We start from the raw sequence: 20,998 nt of genomic DNA on the forward strand, positions 1-20,998 counted from the left end.
AGCCATCTGTTGTCATTTAACATTCAAATCTGTTTGTTTACCGCCATCTTCCGGATAAGGGCCGAGGTTGGGTAGTGTGGCATTTCTGCAGTCAGAACTCGGTTCGAAGAGTACTTATTTTCCTCCAAATACTTTTAAAAGTGTGATTTTGCATGCCTGGAGTGGCAGTTGGGTGGAGTCTGCTCTTTTGAGACTAGGCAATTGATTAAATCAAAAGTATATATAAAAAAAAATACTAATACTACTTGAACCCAGGTATGGTTAGAGCCAACTGACCTGGATAAGGGGCATCTCACATAGTCTCAAGTGGTTTCCTCTCGTTGTCTCCACTTTACACTATTTAGACGTACACTATTGAGGTAGAGGGGCTACCCATGCAAGTTCGAGCTAGGAAACCCCTCGGTCTCACCAAAGGGACTTGTGGCCACAAACCATATTGAAGTGTCTGTCAGCAGTATAGACATAGCCACTGGGGACAATAATTCATTTGAAGTCTCCTTCTCTTCCTCCTTTAGTGTTGGAAGCTGGGGAGGCCAGATTTGTTTAATTAGAACCGAGCAACACTGCAGGCTTTTTAATACTACTTTAAGACTGCTGGAGACGTCTGTTGAGAGCTTTGTTTTTCAAGGGACTCACTCCTCTTATATTAGACTGTATTATCCTTTAGGGACTATCTGGAATTGGTACATCCATTGCTATACACTTATAAATGAATGATGTTGACGTTGCATACTGAACCCTGTAATACATTGTATACTGTAGCTTCAAAAAGTGGTTGAAACTGTCATTCATCTCATGCATGGTCAGTCCTTGCATCTATAACTCCTTTTGTGCATTTTTTAGAGTGGTTACATTTCTCCTGCCCCTTCCTTGCTGTTTACCCCCCCGAAAAGCGTCAGGGTGGTCACGTTTTCTTTCTGCTTGAATCTCGCATTTCCCCTTTAAAGGAATGATTTGGAAACCGGTCCACACTGTTACTGTACAATATACCTCACGCGGGCCTTGCTTTAAATGCAGAATGGGAGACTGGTTGGTTTATTGGTAGCAGCTGCCATTGACTCAAAATTGCCATCTATGATTCATTGATAATAGCTATTGTGCCATGCACCCCCCAACTGTATTTATTGATTGTATGTTTTTTCATTCCATGTGTGACTCGAACTGCTTTTGCTTTATCTTGGCCAGGGTCGCCGTTGCAAATGAGAACTTGTTCTCAACTGGCCGACCTGGTTAAATAAAACTGCAGCTTCATAGCGAGCCTATTGTAGCCTATTCGTTGGTAACAGCATGCATTTTCTGTTCATCCATTACCGACACCACACATGGCTGTGCCCATCTAATGTAAAGTAATGATACGCCACTGTGCCAATTGAATGTAAATGAATGGTCCATTTCTCTGCCGTGGGCTTTATAGGATAAAAACGTGTTTTTTTTTTTAACACCCCGTTTCTAACGTGTAATGGTGCGGAGTGGGCCGATTACGCATGTCAATGCGTTATGATTGGAGGCGCCGGGTTCAAGTTCGTTCGACGGACGCCATTGATCATCGTCCGAACCGATGTTTTCTATCCAACAGGGGCCGAGAGCGGAGGAGAGGAAGAGAGGTACTCTGAGCAGCGATGAAAGGACGGAGGGTCGTTATCGAATCCTTCTCGACCAGAGAGAGAAAACGAGCTTTTTCCAAACGAATAAGGTGTGCGTTCGTGCGTGTAAAACAAGTACAACATCAAGAACACAGTGCATATTTAATGGATTGTAATGAATATGAAGAACAACGGATGTCAATGCTGAGTAGAAAAGATATAACCTTCTATCTTATGTATACAGTATGTAATTCAGCGTATTAATCTGTCTGTGTTCCAAATGCGTTCCCATAGGGCTCTGGTCAAAAGTAGCACACTTTATAGGGAATAGGGGGCCATTTGGAAAGCAGCCTCTCTGTTATGTTCAGAACATTTCACTTTATTGCCTTTAAGGCCTTGATTTCCCTTGGTATGGCCCTGAGCCATGTTCAAGCCATAATTACACTGCAGATAGAACTGTTATGATCTCTACAGTACTATCAAGGTTCTCCGTTGCAGTAAGTTGACGGTCGTGCAGACCTGAACGAACGGTACTGTGTTGGCTCTGATCTTTTGTTTTCACGTCCTTTTGAGCACGGCTCTGGCGTAGCGGTGGCCCCCACCTCCCCAGGTAGCATATGAACACGTCGTAAGCCATGGCAAACATATGTGTCATTACAGGAAATTCGCTTTAAAAACTGTTACGCCACTATGCGTAACCAGGCCACCGCAGTACAGCTCTGCGGTGTGAACAGAGTATGAACTGTATCTATCAGACTTAGCTTACTAATACTTAAAAAATAAAAATACTACTTGAAAAATCTTTCAGATACTTTGAGCTTTGGCTAGAGTCTGTGTGGGTAGGATTTGCAGTTTTGGGACATTGGTTAAATAAGATGGAGAAGCTCAAACAGGCACAGAGAAAGCATTTCAAATGATTCTTCAAGTATTTCAAACCCAGGTCTGGTGGCATTATGCTTCAGCATCCAAACCTTTGTGGTGGTTTCCAGGGTCAAACAGCAGTGCTGAAGGTGTCTTCCCCTTCTGATTGTCGAGTTGCTGACGAGTGAAGGTTTGTTCACTACAGAACAGTCCCTCTCTCCTTCCCTCTCTCCCGCCCTCTCCGACTGTCCCTCCCCCATCTCGCTCTCTCTCCCTCTCTAATGGAGATTGACGAGAGCTCATCTGTTCGATATCGACTCCGATGACTTCACACAGCAGAGCTCAGGGTCAGCAGTGACCTTGAGAGGGAAGGCGGAGGAGTGGATAGAGCTTTGTTCTGCACTACACTGTCTGTTTGCTCATTACATTGAGCTACATGAAGCGTATGTGTTGTGAGTATTGGTATTATACAGATTTTCCCACCATATTCCTTCCACCACTCTGTTCCTTTCAAATCCATTTCGGTTTGCAGTACACTGTCTGTCTGTTTCTTACACAATATTGGGGAGAATCTCAATTGCATTTTCTTAATTTCTCGCGTCCTTTCTCAAAACCCATTGGATGAGATCAGAAGTCTCGCACCCTCTGACCTTCTCGCCCACTGGGTTTTCATAAGCAGGCGAGGAGAGAGGACACAAGGAATCAAGGAAACGCAACTGAAATTCTCCCATGTTATCATACAGGGAGAATTCCACCATGTTCTTTGTTTATTTGTTCTTTAGGCTACGTCCCAATTCTCCACCCTTCTCCCAAAAGTGCGCACTTGCACACTTCCTGTCATGTCAAATCAATAATGTGCACACTTTGGTAAAAGGCTGGAGAATTGCGACATGGCCATCCTTGGATATTATATAGTGAGTGTTGGTATTTGTTCTTTCTGGTACTTCTTTCAATTTCAAGTACAAAGTTGAATAGGCACAAGTACCTGAACTCTTACAAAGTTAAATAGTTTATGGCCTGGCATAAATTTGCAATTGGATACGTTTGTTTAAGCCCCTCTAACGAACCCAAAAACGTGTATAGGTCAAACGGTGGGTAAAAATAGTGTAGAATCAGGCTGGTATTCATGCAATTGCAGATAATGGGTTTCTACTAGTGTGCAAATCAAACCCTTTCTGGAAAGCCATGATCTAAAATTGAATTGAATACCCACCTTGTAATTATATTATCTGTTATACTATATGAAAATATAGGCGCTTGTGAGTGGTAAAGAAACAGACGTGGAGGGAGGTCAGTCAAGTTTGACGGGTTTATTAGAGAACAGTGAATATAAAGGTATTTGTTTGTATGTACAGTTGAAGTCGGAAGTTTACATACACTTAGGTTGTAGTCATTAAAACTCGTTTTTCAACCACTCCACAAATGTCTTGTTAACAAACTATACTTTTGGAAATTCGGTTAGGACATCTACTTTGTACATGACACAAGTCATTTTTCCAACAATTGTTTACAGACAGATTATTTCACTTTTGGTCAGCAGCATACCACCCTGCATACCACTGCTGGCTTGCTTCTGAAGCTAAGCAGGGTTGGTCCTGGTCAGTTCCTGGGTGAGAGACCAGATGCTGCTGGAAGTGGTGTTTGGAGGGCCAGTAGGAGGCACTCTTTCCTCTGGTCTAAAAAAATATATCCCAATGCCCTGTGTAGGGTGCCGTCTTTCGGATGGGACGTTAAACGGTTGTCCTGACTCTCTGAGGTCATTAAAGATCCCATGGGACTTATCGTAAGAGTAGGGGTGTTAACCCCGGTGTCCTGGCTAAATTCCCAATCTGGCCCTCAAAACCATCACGGTCACCTAATAATCCCCAGTTTACAATTTGCTCATTCATCCCCCTCCTCTCCCCTGTAACTATTCCCCAGGTCGTTGCTGCAAATGAGAACGTATTCTCAGTCAACTTACCTGGTAAAATAACAGATAGATAAAATAAATAATTCACTGTATGACAATTCCAGTGGGTCAGAAGATTACATACACTAAGTGCCTTTAAACAGCTTGGCAAATTCCAGAAAATTATGTCATGGAAGTTTCAGATAGGCTAATTGACATCATTTGAGTCAATTGGAGGTGTACCTGTGGATGTATTTCAAGGCCTACCTTCAATCTCAGTGCCTCTTTGCTTGACATCATGGGAAAATCAAAAGAAATCAGCCAATACCTCAGAAAAAAACTGTAGGCCTCCACAAGTCTGGTTCATCCTTGGGAGGTATTGGTATCACGTTCATCTGTACAAACAATAGTACGCAAGTATAAACACCATGGGACCACGCAGCCATCATACCGCTCAGGAAGGAGACGCATTCTGTCTCCTTGAGATGAACGTACTTTGGTGCTTAAAGTGCAAATCAATCCCAGGACAACAGCAAAGGACCTTTTGAAGATGGTGGCGAAAACAGGTACAAAAGTATCTATTTCCACAGTTAAATGAGCCCTGTATCGACAACCTGCTCAACAAGGAAGAAGCCAGAAACCGCCATTAAAAAAGCCAGACTATGGTTTTCAACTGCACATGGGGACAAAGATCTTACTTTTTGGAGAATTGTCCTCTGGTCTGATGAAACAAAAATGGAACTGTTTGGCCATAATGACCATTGTTATGTTTGGAGAAAAAAAGGCGGAGGCTTGCAAGCCGAAGAACATCATTCCAACCATGACACACGGTGGTGGCAGCATCATGTTGTGGGGGTGCTTTGCTGCAAGAGGGACTGGTGCACTTCACAAAATAGATGGCTTTATGAGGGAGGAAAATTATGTGGATATATTGAAGCAACATCTCAAGACATCAGTCTGGAAGTTAAAGCTTGATCACAAATGGTTCTTCCAAATGGACAATGACCCCAAGCATACTTCCAAAGTTGTGGCAAAATGGCTTAAGGACAACAAAGTCAAGCTATTGGATTGGCCATCAAAGCCCTCACCTCAATCCATTAGTAAAATTGTGGGCAGAACTGAAAAAGCATGTGCGAGTAAGGATGCCTTGAAAACCTGACTCAGTTACACCAGCTCTGTCGGCGGGGGGAATGGGCCATAATTCCCCAAACTTATTGTGGGAAGCTTGTGGAAGGCCACCCAAAACATTGTACCCAAGTTAAACCATTTAAAGGCAATGCTACCAAATACTAAACTTCTGACCCACTGGAAATGTGATGAAAGAAATAAAAGCTGAAATAAATCATTCTCTATACTATTATTCTGTCATTTCACTTTCTTAAAATAAAGTGGTGATCCTAACTGACCTAAAACAGGGAACTTTTACTAGGATTAACTGTCAGGAATTGTGAAAAACTGAGTTGAAATGTATTTGGTTAAGGTGTATGTAAACTTCCGACTTCAACTGTATGTAAGTATGTACAGGTCACTGTCAATACAATGGAAACACCAACAGGAAGTGTTTTAATTGGGCGTTGGGCCACCACGAGCCAGAACAAATTCAATTAGAATAGATTCTGTGTCTGGAACTCGATTGGAGGGATGCAACCCAATTCCATCATTTGGCGTTTTGTTGATGGTGGTGGAAACCTCTGTCCCAGGCGCTGCTCCAGAATCTCCCATCAGTGTTCAATTGGGTTGAGATCTGGTGACAGATGGTTAACATTGTTTTCATGCTCATCAAACCATTCCATGGCCATTCATGCCGTGTGGATGGCATTGTCATCCTATGGGGGGCCATGGTAGCCCAAATAATGTCCTGCCCAACATTTTTATACATAACCCTGCTGGGTTGTTAATTGATTATTAATTATCTCAGGAACTACACCTGTGTGGAAGCACCTCCTTTTAATGAACTTTATATCCCTCATTTACTCAAGTGTTTCCATTATTTTGGCAGTTACCTGAATGTATGTATGTTTGTAGGACGCTATGGCTTCATTTAGACAGGCACCCCAATTCTGGTATTTTTTTCCAGTAATTTAACTTTTGACCAATCACATCAGATCTTTTTCAGAGCTGAACAGATTGATTAAAAGACAAATTAGTAAAAAATATATATATATCATTATTGGGCTGCCTTGTCTAAACGCAGCCAAATATTCTCTGAGGAAACCACAACTAGTCATACCTCTCCATGTCTACTATTACACTCTACACAATAATCCAATCAGGCTGCGATACAGTTAGTGATATCATCATGAGAAATGGATTTTTAAAAAGGCAATACCGTAGGACCATGAAGTGTGTGCATCGTTCAGGAACACCGGGTCAGGAAGGAACAAAGAAACAAATGACTTGGATGCCAAACACTTTCAGTTACCTTAAACATAAGTTATTCCTAGCTCTACAGGTAAGGTAACGTTCAAACCGGGGAAAAATACAAGATATTAAGTTAGGATGGGATTATTGACATTTGTGTTGTACAAAAAAAAAGCAACAGAATCTGTCGGGGAAATACTGTAAACCTCTTCATAATCAGGCAGTGTGGTTTTAAGTTGAAGCGTTTCATCGATGTGTTATGAGGAGGTGACTTCATGCATTACTCAGTAAACTAAACTCTAGTTCAATTGCCTCCTTATAAATGCACATTGTTGATGAGAAGTTTCAAGTGAAGTTTCCCTGCCTGATTCATATAGAGGTTGACAGTCATTTTTGCACAAACCTGTGCTCTTTTTGCACCACGAAAATGCCGCCCAAAGTTTATCACCCTCGATAGATCAATCCTCTTATTACAGAGATTTCACTACTGTGCCATTCATCATTTCCATTCAGGCAGTTAATGTGTGTACGAGCAGCCAGGCAGTACCACGATAGTAATGATATAGCAATAATATTGATGGCCATTTAGTCATTTTAGGTGCTGCTCTTCTGATATGTTTTGTTTTGAACTTTTCATCTCCCTTTTTTGAGTAAGTTTTTGTTTTTAGTGTCACACATTTGGCTCTCACACGGTTAAGCTACAGTAGTTATAATAGTAATAAATATGGGTGGGAGCGCGCTGGCTCCCCATTGGCCGAGAAGCCCAAAGTGTTCATGGGAGCTGTAGTTCAGTACAGGTGGCGGGTTAGCAAAGTCCTCCAGGCAGGTTTTTTCTCCATCGACCCTTCACTCAAAAAGGGGGAAAGGAGGCGTTGTTATTATCAGCGTAACTCCTCTCACCCGAAAGAAACAAATTAACACAAAGAAAGATGGGAGTTTCCTTAAACTTCTCGTTGTCGGTGTTGTTTTTCTTGGTTCCAGTGACATACGTCGTGGCGGCGGACATCTTTAGAAGGAGTCCATGGCCTTGAACTCGCTGAGGGCCTGGACGGGCGAGATGTGCTTCTTCTGCGAGCCCCGTCGAACGCGCGTCTGACACTCCTCGGGCTTCTCCCGCTTCACCAAGGGCTTCTTCTCGGGCGCCTTCATGCGCCAGCTGACCACAGGCGAGTTGACGGCGGCGGCGCCGTACACCTTGGCGTACTTGGTGGACGCCACGTAGCTGGCCTTGACTGTGAGCACCACAGCGTTCATCAGGTTCTTGGCCGCCTGGATCAGGGAGGTGGCGCTGTCCAGCTACGGGGAGAGACAGAGGACATCTTAGATGTTCGGATCTTTATAATAACACTATATTATTAACGTTGCCCTTATACCTATTTCACTACATAGTATTACCTGTAGTAACAACATTGTAGTTAAATGGACATATTAAACATCACATATATTACCTGTATAACACCAGCAATAGAAGCAATTTTTTAGGTCAACTGCAAACCTGCATCATCAACTGCACATAAAACATTCTGTAAACCCCATGAGGAGGGGGAGAGGTGAGAAGAGAAGGGAGGAAGAGGTGAGAAGAAGCAGAGGGGAGAAGGAAGATCTAAGTGATTGGACAGGTGTAAGCAATAATCCAACCAATTGGATATCCTTCAGGACTTCAATGAAGCAGATATATTGGGCAGGTGTAAGCATTAATAGTATCCAACCAATTGGCGATCTGTTGTTTCTTCAAAGAAAGAGTATTTTGACGCACCCCTTTCTTAGACAGATGGTCTTCTAGACTTCCCATGTCACGCTGCAAGATAACAAGAACTGCCTGCGGCAAAGAGCTCTCACTGAAGAAGGCTTTATCAAGCGAACAGTTCTTACAGTACAGAGGTGAGCTCTCTCTCTCTCTGGTCTCCCCCGCAGGGCGATAGAAGGTCCCACACTCGTCTTATCAGAGCCCTGAGTAGCTAGACAGGCTCAGAGTGACCGCTCTACCTCCAACACATCTCTGATATGACAGCCTCATTAAGAGAAAGCGGGTGACCAAAAGAGTACGCCTGCGTCACAAATGGCACCCTATGGCCTCTATAGCGCACTACTTTTGACCAGAGCCTGTTATAGTGAACACAGTGCCCATAGAGTTTCAGCTCATCCTGTTGGGACTAAATTACTGCATATAACTGGGTAATTTAAGCATAATTCGGGGTATCGGGGGCACCCACCGTGCTGCTAACCTTTTTATAGTGACCAGCTGGAGTTCGGAGCCAATTAAATCTAGCGGTTGACTCCCTTCTCAGGGTGGGAGGGCAAGGGGGTAGGGGGGCTGGCCGCAGCCTCTAAATGCCAGCCAAACAAAACGCAGGGAGAGAGGTGCACCTGACCTCCACCAACTGCTAATTAAGAAGTGTCTGGAAAAAAAGTGGGCGTCGTGTAGCCAGGGCAATGTTTTTCAACGCTTAATTGTCAGTTGTGTTGAGGACTCCCTGGGCTGGGGCTGGCACTGCGAAGGTGAAGAGAGAACAAGAGTTTTGCCAGACAATGATCGAGAGGAGTGTTTCTAGCCATAAGAAGCCAATCAGAATAGGGGGAATATTTTAACAAATCATAGCGGACTTTTTACAATTAATGAATTGCACAATTTCCGAGAATTTAATGGGCCTGTTTAATGGGGGAACGTGCGCGAAGATACTTTTGGTCATGTTGTGTATGTGGGCAGCTACTCGTCGAACATTTAATTCCAAAATCATGTAGAGTTGGTCGCCCCTATGCTGCTAAAACAGCCTCCACTTTTCTAGGAAGTCTTTCCACTAGATGTTCGAACATTGCTGCAGGGACTTCCATTCAGCCACAAGAGCATTAACTGAGGCCTGGCTTGCAGGTGGTATTCCAATTCATCCCAAAGATGTTCGATGGAGTTCAGGTCAGGGCTCTGTGCAGGCCAGACAAGTTCTTCCACACCGATCTCGACAAACCATTTCTGTATGGTCCTTGCTTTGTGCACGGGGGCATTGTCATGCTGAAACAGGAAAGGGCCTTCCCCAAATTGTTGACACAAAGTTGGAAGCACAGAATCGTCTAGAATGTCATTGTACTGTATGCTGTAGCATTAAGATTTCCCTTCACTGGAACTAAGGGACCTAGCCCAAACCATGAAAAACCGCCCCAGACCATTATTCCTCATCCACCAAACTTTACAGGTGGCACTATGCATTTGGACAGGTAGTGTTCTCCTGGCATCCGCCAAACTCAGATTCATCCGTCGGACTGCCAGATGGTGAAGCGTGATTCATCACTACAGAGAACGTGTTTCCACTGCTGCAGAGTCCAATGGCTTCGTGCTTTGCCCCACTCCAGCCGACTGGACTGATGGTACATGCTTCTGATGGTCATGGTGCTTTCAAGACAACTGGGAAATCCCCCAGAAAATATTATTCGCTTTCAAATCCTTGCTTCCTCTGTGATGGTTTCCTCAATTCCTCTCAAAGCGCATTGGAGGAGAGGATCCAAGTTTCTCCCTCAGAACTCCTCCTCCGATGCTCTTTGAGAGGAATTGGAAGAAACCAGGAGGGAGGAATCCTAGGGAAGGTCCCTTTAACTACTGAGATAAAGGAATGAGGCCCACACACAGCATATTGCTGCTCACCAGTGCTTGAATACAACTATTGACAGAGACCCTGGGCCTTGGACTGTGAGGGTGTTGTGTGGTGAGACTTACCCCAGAGACGATGAGCTCTCCTCCCAGGTTCTGGACCTCGGCCTTGACCTTGCTACAGATGTTGAGCTGGTGGCAGTACAGGGCGATTCTCTGCAGGTAGGCCAGCAGGTCCTGCTTGCAAGCCGAGTCAGGGCACTGAGACATGCACACAAACATGAAGATAAAATGAGTTTAAAAACAGGGAAAATAGCTTAAGAATGAGTTTCAAAGTCGGGTTAAGAAATAATCTTATACGTCAGAACTAGGTTATAAAACGGTTGTGCTAATTTTTTTTCTCCTAATGGCATGTCATTTCTCTACTGTATTCATTCCTACAGGAGTAAAACAACCAATCATCGAAATAGCAGTGTCCGAATAGTCAATTAGTAAGTCCTTTTCCGGCCCTATATTATGAGAAGCCATATGAGTCTACCTCTAGTATATACTGAGGTAAAAACAACACCAGAGAGAAAAATCTGTATCCCTAATGGCACCATATTCACTATTTAGTGCACTTCTTTATACCAGATCCCACAGGACCTTTTGGGAATAGGGTGCCATTTGAGCCACAGAGAGGGAGCGGGACAGAGACTTTTCAGTCCCACAATGCACACAAAGTAGCTGTAATATATTCTGGACGTCATGCTGCGAAAATTTGCTACGGACCACAAGTTTCCTGGTGGGTAAAGAAAGAACAGTGCGTTCGCTACTTTGCTTTGAAAACGCTCCCGGGCTCCGTTTTCTACAGGAACCTTTTTCCCAACCATTAATAGTAAATGGTCCTAACTAGAACATTCAGGCAGCTCGTCTAGAGTCGAAGGGAAGCGAGGAATTCACACAGGGCTCACTTCCTTGTCTTTAGGGGGGCTGGGATACATTGGGACAGCCAAGTTAAGGGGCTGCACGAGCTAGCTAAGGGGCGGCAGGGTAGCCTAGTGGTTAGAGCGTTGGACTAGTAACCGGAAGGTTGCAACCCCCGAGCTGACAAGGTACAAATCTGTCGTTCAGGCAGTTGAACAGGCAGTTAACCCACTGTTCCTAGGCCGTCATTGAAAATAAGAATTTGTTCTTAACTGACTTGCCTGGTTAAATAAAGGTAAAATAAAAAATAAAATAAAAAAGGGACCATGTTAATGCAACGTTTTCAAACATTTTGCAATGGTGGAACATTTGCATTTCTTATTCAGTAGTCCCTCCCTGTTTTGTTCCATTTTCTTCATGAACACGACCCATCTCAAGTGGCAAATCTCAAGTGGCAAATGGCGAATGCTGTGCTTAGATTGTTCCAATGTGTTATCTTTCCACACTTGTTTTTTTTTACAGTTTAATTGTGCTTTAGTGTGCTTGTTCGCCTACACTGAGTAAGTAAGAAAGGGTGTGAGGCAGACTAGTATCGATGGACTCGAAGTACTCGTTTGGGAGCATTAATGGTCACAGATGCCTCCCGAGTGGCGCAGTGGTCTAAGGCACTGCATCACAGTACTAGATGTGCCACTAGAGATTATGGGTTTGAATCCAGGCTCTGTCGCAGCCGGCTGCAACCAGGAGAGCCCATGGGGTGGAGCACAATTGGCCCAGCGTTGTCCTGGTTAGGGGAGTGTTTGGCTGACAGGGATTTATTGACAACTCCTGTAGCGGACCGGGCGCAGTGCATGCTGACACGGTTGCCAGGTGTACAGTGTTTCCTCCGACACATTGGTGTGGCTGGGGGTTAAGTGGCCATTGTGTCAAGAAGCAGTGTGGCTTGGTTGGGTTGTGTTTTGGAGGATGCATGGCTCTCAACCTTTGCCTCTCCCGAGTCCGTACGGGAGTGGCAGCAATGAGGCAAGACTGTAACTACCAATTGGATACCATAAAATTGGGGGTAAAAAAATAAATACATCTAAATAGTCACAGATGCACATCCTGTAACAAATAAATGCTCTGTGTCTCAAACGGCACCACATTCCCTGCATAGGACACTAAGTGCAATACTTATAACCAGGGCTCTGGTCAATAGTAGTGCACTGTATAGGGAATAGGGTGCAATTTGGATTGCACTTTTGTTCACATTATACACTGAACAAAAATATAAATACGGCATGTAAAGTGTTGGTCCCATGTTTCATGAAACGAAAGATTCCAGAAATGTTCTCTCCTCACAAAAAGCTGATTTCTCTCAAATTTTGTGCACAAATGTGTTTCTATCCCTGTTAGTGAGCATTTCTTCTTTGCCAAAATAATCCATCCACCTGACAGGTGTGGCATATCAAAAAGCTGATTAAACTGAATGATCATTACACAGGTCCACCTTGTGTAGGGTACAATAAAAGGACACCCTAAAATGTGCAGTTTTATCACACAAAATGCCACAGATTGAGGGAGCATGCAATTGGCATGCTGACTGCAGGAATATCCACCAGAGTTGTTGCCAGAGAATTGTATGTTCATTTCTCTACCATAAGCCTCCTCCAATGTTGTTTTAGAGAATTTGACAGTACGTTCAACTGGCCCCACGTGTTGTGGCGTTGTGTGGGAGAGCGGTTTGCTGATGTCAACGGTGTGAGCAGTGGGAGTGGGAGTGCCCAATGGTGGGGTTATGGTATGGGTAGACATAAGCTACGGACAACGAACACAATTGCATTTTATTGATGGAAATTGGAATCCACAGAGATAACGTGATGAGATCCCGAGACCCATTGTCGTGCCATTCATCCGCCACCATCACCTCATGTTTCAGCATGATAATGCACGGCCCCATGTCGCAAGGATCTGAACACAATTCCTGGAAGCTGAAAATGTTCCAGTTCATCCATGGCCTGCATACTCATCAGACATGTCAACCATTGAGCATGTTTGGGATGCTCTGGATCGACATGTACGGCTATTCCAGTTCCCGCCAATATCCAGCAACTCCGCACAGCCATTGAAGAGGAGTGCGATATCATTTCACAGGCCACAATCAAAAGCCTGATCAATGCAATGGAGATGTGTCACACTGCATGAGGAAAATGGTGGTCACATCAGATACTGACTGGTTTTCTGATCAATACCCCCTACTTTTTTTTCTTCTCTAATCATCAGATGCATCTTTTTATTACCAGTCATGTGAAATCCATAGATTAGAGCCTAATGAACTTATTTCAATAAACTGATTTCTTTATATGACCTGTAATTGTTCCATGGTGCATATTATATTTTTGTTCAGTGTACTTCAAAGTAAAGCAAATAATCACTTGAGTTGGGGATAGGGCTGTTTACTGCCCCCTCTGGAGTAATTGCGTGCCCATAGTAAACTGAATTTTTTTTGTTGTCAAAAGTTGCTAATATATGCAAATAAAAAATATTATTGAATAGAAAACACTCTAAAGCTTCTAAAACCGTTTAAATTATGTCTGTATGTAAAGCAGAACTCTCAGGGCAGTCATTCTCCCAAACTCTCTCTTGTCATCAGAAAAGTTGGCCCAACTTTGACGTCATCGTCCCCACCCTTCCCAAGCACCTACAGGTCTGGGAACAGTCTCTTTGTCTTCAGCGCGATGTCTGCTTCCAATGGGGCTTCTCATTATGAGAATCGCGCGTTCACGAGAGTTTTGGCGGGCCGAAACCTTTCGGTCACGCGAAAAAACAGGTTACTCTCATGCGCTCTGCTCCGGTCCTGTCTTTTTTCCAAGATCGATTAAACGGTGCCAGTGTTTCTGTTCGTCCTCACAATTGCTGTACACCTTTATAACATGTTAAAGCTTGATTATGAACTTAGTTTGACAAATTTAGTCGACATATAATATGTAATTTCAACGTTTTCGTGCGCATCCACTTGACTTTTGGCTGCATTTCAACCGAAATGTGTCGTGTTTGAGAACCGAAAGACACAGACTGCAAAACTAAACGCTGTTTTTGGTAAGTATAATTCCTTCCAGGTCTTCTGATGGAAGAACAGCAAAGGTAAGGGAATATTTATGTGGTAAATTTGGGTTTCTGTGGACTCCAAGATAGAGGAGCCATAATGCTACTTTTTGAGCGCCGACTAATAGTATAGCCTAGTGAACGAAACCTGTAACGTTAAAAATAAATGTAACACAGCGATTGCATTCAGAAGAAGTATATCTTCCTATATATATGTAGAACATGCATATTTAGTAAAAGTTTATGATGTATATTCCTTGTTAGCTGACGTTATCTGCCGGAGCTATTGTCATTTCTCAGGACATTTGAGTAGCATTTTTTGAACGATGCATCATTGTAAACAGAGATTTATGGATATATATAGCATATTATTGAAAAAAACATAAATGTACTGTGTAACATGTTATATTACTGTCATGATGAAGATTTCAAAAGGTTAGTGAAATTATTTTTCTTGTAATCCTGCGTTTGTTGATTGCATATTTTTTTCAACTTGGCTATGCAAATTAGCTGTGTCTTCGGTGGTGGTTTGACATAAATATGTGCTATGTTTTCGCCGTAAAACATTTTAGAAATCTGACTTGCTGGGTAGATAAACAAGGTGTTTATCTTTCATTTGAGCCATTGGACTTGTTAATGTGGGGAGGTTAAATATTTGTAGGAATATTTTTGCGTTCCATGCGCCACCTTCCAGCTGAACGTGGGGGGGGGGGGTTCCCAAATTGGAACCCTAATCTCCTTCTGGTTAAAATGGCATCTTTTAAAGATCAAATTAAATTCTATTTGTTGCGTGCACCAAATACAACTGTTGTAGACTTTACTGTAAAAGGCATACTTACCATTACTTACCACGAGCCCTTTCCCAACAAAAAATAACAATAATGAGGCTATATTACAAGGAGTCCTGCATCGTAGGTATTGCATCGTAGGCTACATCTTTGAAAAATACGTTCTCATTGAATAAGGTTTCTTGTTCTCTTGGCCTTTGGCAGAGCTTTTGAAATAAATACTAAAACCAGCTTTTAATTTCCGGGGGACTCAGGATGTGGCTGCATTTATTGATGTCATGTTAATCAGGCCTTTTGATTTGAACAGATTGTTTTAGTTTTGTAGGCTAGGCTCCCCATTTAATTATTTAAATGTACGATTCAAGCCTTAGCAGTCATTCTGATCTCATTCCCAATGATCAGTTTTTTTTAAATGTATTGGGTTCTGAATTTGCGATTCACCCGACTGTCCACGTTTCTGTGCAGTAGCCTTTTAATTTAAACGTTTGCACTGTTTTGGTATATGTACTAGTCTATTTGATTTAATTTACATATGTTTAAAAACTTTGGTTTTACTAATAAATATGTTAAAATGGAGCAAAATGATATGTTTCTGTCTTCAGTCCTTTGTAAATAGGATAGATGGGCTATATTGGCTAAGGTTGAATGTGATTGTCTGCCTACAACCAGCTTGAGATTAGATAAATTAATCAAATTGAAAATGAGCTATTATCAGGCTGGTTAGTGTGAATTTAGAAAAACCCACATACACACCTGCTACTGCGTTGCGGCCGTGGCCTACTGCATACTTTTTACTAAACGGTACATGCTAAATACTATGCGACAATGAGTACATAAACCGAATACTAAGTATGTTGTACGGGTGGGGTTTTGGACACGGCCACGTCTCTCCACCAGAGAATTTGGAAAAAACTGCTGGACCAATTACACACAGGCATGTCTCGGCCAAGAGGATGATGCCATTATCCAAGCAAATTTCAAGAGCTTTTTAAAACTGTTCAAAAACAAGTTGAAGATGGAATTTTTACAGTGGATTTCTTTTTTCTTCTCTTAATATGCTTTGGCCACAACTACATGTTGGATAAGTCATCAACATTATTTGGTTATGATCACACAGAATGAGCTTTTAAAATGGTTATTTTCATTGAACGGTTACTTGAATTATCTCAGGCGGTTCAGCTTCAACAAACACAGTGGATCATCAAACACACACGCAGTAATGTCCCCTTAAAGCTGTGTTCATGCAGTGCTGCCAGTGAGGCAGACAGTGGGAGCAGCTCCGAGGACATGATTACTGCACCCACCACCACCGGCTAGCATTACCACAAATTTCACCCAACGCACGCACGCACACGCACACGCGCGCACACACACACACACACACACACACACACACACACACACACACACACACACACACACACACACACACACACACACACACACACACACACACACACACACACACACACACACACACACACACACACACACACACACACACACACACACACACACACACACACACCCCTTTCTCCCATCACACCAGAAACCCACGAGTTTCTCTCTACTCCTGGCCAGCCCGGTTCAGGCAGGCAGATGACAATATGATTCCCTGACTAATAGGCCGCCTCCCCAGCAGATTCCCTCCTGATGTAAATAAACAGTACGGACCATTACCTTGCCAAGGCCGCCAAGGAAAGCAGGCAGCTTCATTCTCTCCCTCCCTCTTACTCACTCACTCACTCACTCACTCACTCACTCACTCACTCACTCACTCACTCACTCACTCACTCACTCTCTTTCCTGCCACTGACTGGGGAGGACGAATTCCAGCCTGGAATCCAAACTCAATATTGTGAAACAGTGATATTTAGTTTGGGTTTCAGGAAGGAATTTCTCTCTTTCCAAACCTTCCTAACAAAGAGTAATTCTAGCCTGGAATCCAAACTGAACGTAGTGAAACCAAGCGATATTCAGTTTGTATTGCCGGATAGAATTCCTCTCTTCCTCCCTTCATCCTTCTCTAGTCAGAGTGGAATTCTAGCTTGGAAACTAAACTGATCAATGGTGCGGTATTCAATTTGGATTCAAGGCTAGTGGAAAACTTTCAAGAGGGAGGAAGAAGCCATTTTGTTTTTGCATAATTGGACCTGAAATTAATCAGCTGCTCTGCATGGGTGACTCAGCAGCAAGACATATGTTATTAAACCAGGGGCCAAAGCTCTGTCAGACACACACACACACACTCACACACACACGCACACACAAACACACACACACGCACACACACACACAAAAGCATCACTAAATCACACCTCTATATTGATGGCTTGTTCCATTTTTAATCAGGTTTGTAGATAAAAACAAGAGCTCTGCCCATGATTCTGGATGCTTCACAAATGGCACCCTATTCCCTATATATAGTTCCCTTACTTTGACCATAACCCTATGGGCCCTAGTCGAATGTAGTGCACTAAATAGGGATTAGGGTTACATTTTGGATACAATCATTGTCCTCCCATCTCTATGGTAGGAAGTAGCACAGCGGCTTCCCAGAAGGTAGAACGTTTGTCAAGTTTCCCTGGACTACGCATAGGCCGGAGCTGCTGGACGCAGTGGGCTTTATGTTTTAAGAAAACCCTCAAGGGAGGAAGAAAGAGAGAGAACAAGATAGAGGGGTTAGAAGACAGAGAGAGTAAAGAGTGAGAGAACGAGAGAGAGAGAGAGAAATACGCAGATGAAGACTAGAAAGAGATGACAGCAAAATAAGAAGAATAGTGAGAGATGAGGATAAGAGGGAGAGGAGAAAGAGGCCCGGTCCATCCGACTCTTTACTCTGTGGTGAAATGGAGCGAGCTGCCTCTAGGGGTCATTCCATGTCAGGTGCTGCTCTTAGCAGAATATTTAAAGGGAGATTTCAACGCTATTTGAGGTGTTCTTCCAGTCTACTTAATAATTATGAGTGATGAAAGGTGTTTCAAACATAATTATGCACTATAGTTGGGAGAGTTCAGGTAATGTCGTCATTGGTTGGTTGAGCCTGTTGTCTGTGTCTGATCAAATAATGAATGAGTCATGTTTTGTAGCAATTATTGTACAAAGCTAGCAGCGAGTAGATATGGTTGTCTTTGCGAAATAGAGCCATTGGATTAGTCTCAATGATGTTTCTACCTGAGAGGCATATTTCCTTGTTCCCACCCTCTAAGGCAGGCTTTTCAAAAAGGGTGAGGTACTGTAATAGTTCGCAGGTTCACCGGAGCTATGTTACTGTGCACTGCCTAAGATTACTAAATAGTTAGCTACAATGGCTGCTTCTGATTCCGCTTTCCAAGAAGAGCTGTATTTAAAAAAATAAAAGAATTGCATGGAGCAGTCAGAGCTGTCAGTCTGTATGAAGCAGCCAGAGCTGTCAGTCTGCATAAAGCAGCCAGAGCTGCCAGTCTGCAAAGAGCTGCCAGTCTGCAAGGAGCTGTCAGTCTGCAAGGAGCTGTCAGTCTGCAAGGAGCTGCCAGTCTGCAGGGTGCTGTCAGCCTGCATTGAGCAGTCAGAGCTGTCAGTCTGCAAGGAGCTGTCAGCCTGCATAGAGCAGCTCGATCTGCCAGTCAGCCATGATCTTCTAGATCTGCCAGTCAACCAGATTCTTCCAGATCTGCCAGTCAACCAGTCTCTTCCAGATCTGCCAGTCTGCATAGAGCAGCTAGATCTGCCAGTCAGCCATGATCTTCTAGAGCTGCCAGTCAACCAGATCTGCCAGTCAACCAGAATCTTCCAGATCTGCTAGTCAACCTGCATCTTCCAGATCCGCCAGCCAGCCAGGATCTACCGGAGCCTACTACCTACCTGAGCTTCATCTCAGTACTGGGCTTCCTCTCAGTTCCGGGCTGCCCCTCAGTCTCGAGCTGCCCCTCAGTCCCGAGCTGCCCCTCAGTCACGAGCTGCTCCTCAGTTCAGTGGGGTTCTGGGTGAGGACTATTAGGCCATGGTCGGCGGCGAGGGTGGATTATCCCAGGACGCGAAGGGGAGGAACTAGGACATTTATGGAGTGGGGTCCACGTCCCGAGCCGGAACCGCCACCATGGACAGACACCCACCCGGACCCTCCCTATGGTTTTGAGGTGCGTCCGGGAGTCCGCACCTTAGGGGGGGGGGGGTCTGTCACGCCTTGGTCATTGTATTTTGTGTTTTCGTTATATATTTGGTCAGGCCAGGGTGTGACATGGGTTTATATGTTGTATTTTCGTATTGGGGTTTGTAGTATTTGGGATTGCTGCTGAGTAGGGGTGTTGTATAGGCTTGGCTGCCTGAGGCGGTTCTCAATCAGAGTCAGGTGATTCACTGTGTATTTCGTGGGTGATTGTTCCCATCTCTGTGTAGTTTCACCAGGTAGGCTGTAATTAGGTTTCACGTTCCGTTTTGTTGTTTTGCATTTGTATAGTTATTTCATGTATCGCTCTTCCTTCATTAAAGACATGAGTAACCACCACGCTGCATTTCGGTCCGACTTTCTTTCGACAAACGAAGAACGCCGTTACAAGAATATGTTATTTTACATACAGTTGAAGTCGGAAGTCTACCTACACTTAGGTTGGCTTGTTTTTCAACCACTCCACACATTTCTTGTTAACAAACTATAGTTTTGGCAAGTCTGTTAGGACATGTACTTTGTGCATGAAACAAGTCATTTTTCCAACAATAGTTTAAAGACAGATAATTTCATTTATAATTCACTGTATCATAATTACAGTGGGTCAGAAGTTTACATACACTAAGTTGACTGTGCCTTTAAACAGCTTGGTAAATTACAGAAAATTAAGTCATGGCTTTTGAAGCTTCTGATAGGCTAATTGACATCATTTGAGTCAATTGGAGGTGTACCTGTGGATGTATTTCAATGCCCACCTTCAAACTCAGTGTCTCTTTGCTTGACATCATGGGAAAATCAAAAGAAATCAGCCAAGACCTCAGAAAACAAATTGTAGACCTCCACAAGTCTGGTCTTCCAAATGGACAATGAACCCAAGCATATTTACAAAGTTGTAGCAAAATGGCTTAAGGACAACAAAAGTCAAGGCATTGGAGTCCTAACTGACCTAAGACATGGAATTTTTACTGTGATTAAATATCAGGAATTGTGAAAAACTGAGTTTAAATGTATGTGGCTAAGGTGTATGTAAACGTCCGACTTCAACTGTAGGAACATACAGTCCTATTTATTTGATCCGGAATACACATTGAGACGGTGAGAAAAATAATTGCGAGACCAGCAAGCAGTGGCGGTAGCTTTGACCAGCTGGACCAGGACTCAGGAGGATAGACAAACCATGAAGTTGTTTTGCTGTCGGTAGCTAGCTAGCTATTTAACTCTCGTTGTACACGTGTTATTCAGTACAGTAGAATTTGGTGATCGATTCGGCCAATATCAGAGCTTGCCAGTACCACTCCAAGCCAAGCTAGCCAAATGTATGACACATACAGTGGTTCCCCCTTTAAAAGTTGCGAGCTTACCCCGCAGGACTTGGAGGCACCCAGTGTCATGGCTTCATTGCTCCAGACCACCACAAGGTGGAGTTAGAGAACTCATTATGCATTTGGGTCCAAAGGTTTTATATGATCAATCATATCGAGCCACTTGTCGCTGGTGACTTTCTTCAGAAAAGATGGCTGACAAAACATTACGGTGGAAGCAAACGTAAGTAATAATAATGTCATAACGAGTCAATCAAAAAAAAAAATTCAGAGGAATACGTTAGTTAATGACAAACGATTGTGCATATTTTTTTTATCATAAAGTACATTTACGAAAATTGATATTTAGCAAGTTTTTTTTCTCTCAGTTGTCGTGTCTTTGGCCCAGGCCAAGCAGGGAGCATGTTTCGAACCCTCAACATTTTAGCCCGAAGTCTGTGCCCAAATGTATTATTTGAGGTTGGGGCCGATTGTGGCT

General features: G+C 43.4%; 1 protein-coding gene across 2 annotated transcripts in view; it reads right to left on the bottom strand.

The window, feature by feature from the left end:
* Nucleotides 1–3,739: 3,739 nt before the first annotated feature.
* LOC118370746 (catenin alpha-2) overlaps nucleotides 3,740–20,998 on the bottom strand; it is a 724,633-nt gene continuing 707,374 nt past the window's right edge. For both annotated transcript variants that reach the window (XM_052486587.1, XM_052486588.1), the window contains exons 17-18: nucleotides 10,400–10,534; nucleotides 3,740–7,989 (exon numbers count right to left, since the gene is read on the bottom strand). In XM_052486587.1, the coding sequence (XP_052342547.1) occupies nucleotides 7,702–7,989; nucleotides 10,400–10,534 (423 nt within the window). In that variant the 3' untranslated portion in view covers nucleotides 3,740–7,701. The remainder of the gene's footprint in view (nucleotides 7,990–10,399; nucleotides 10,535–20,998) is intronic.

This window comes from Oncorhynchus keta, chromosome 29 (genome assembly GCF_023373465.1).
Source record: "Oncorhynchus keta strain PuntledgeMale-10-30-2019 chromosome 29, Oket_V2, whole genome shotgun sequence".
Taxonomy (NCBI): domain Eukaryota; kingdom Metazoa; phylum Chordata; class Actinopteri; order Salmoniformes; family Salmonidae; genus Oncorhynchus; species Oncorhynchus keta.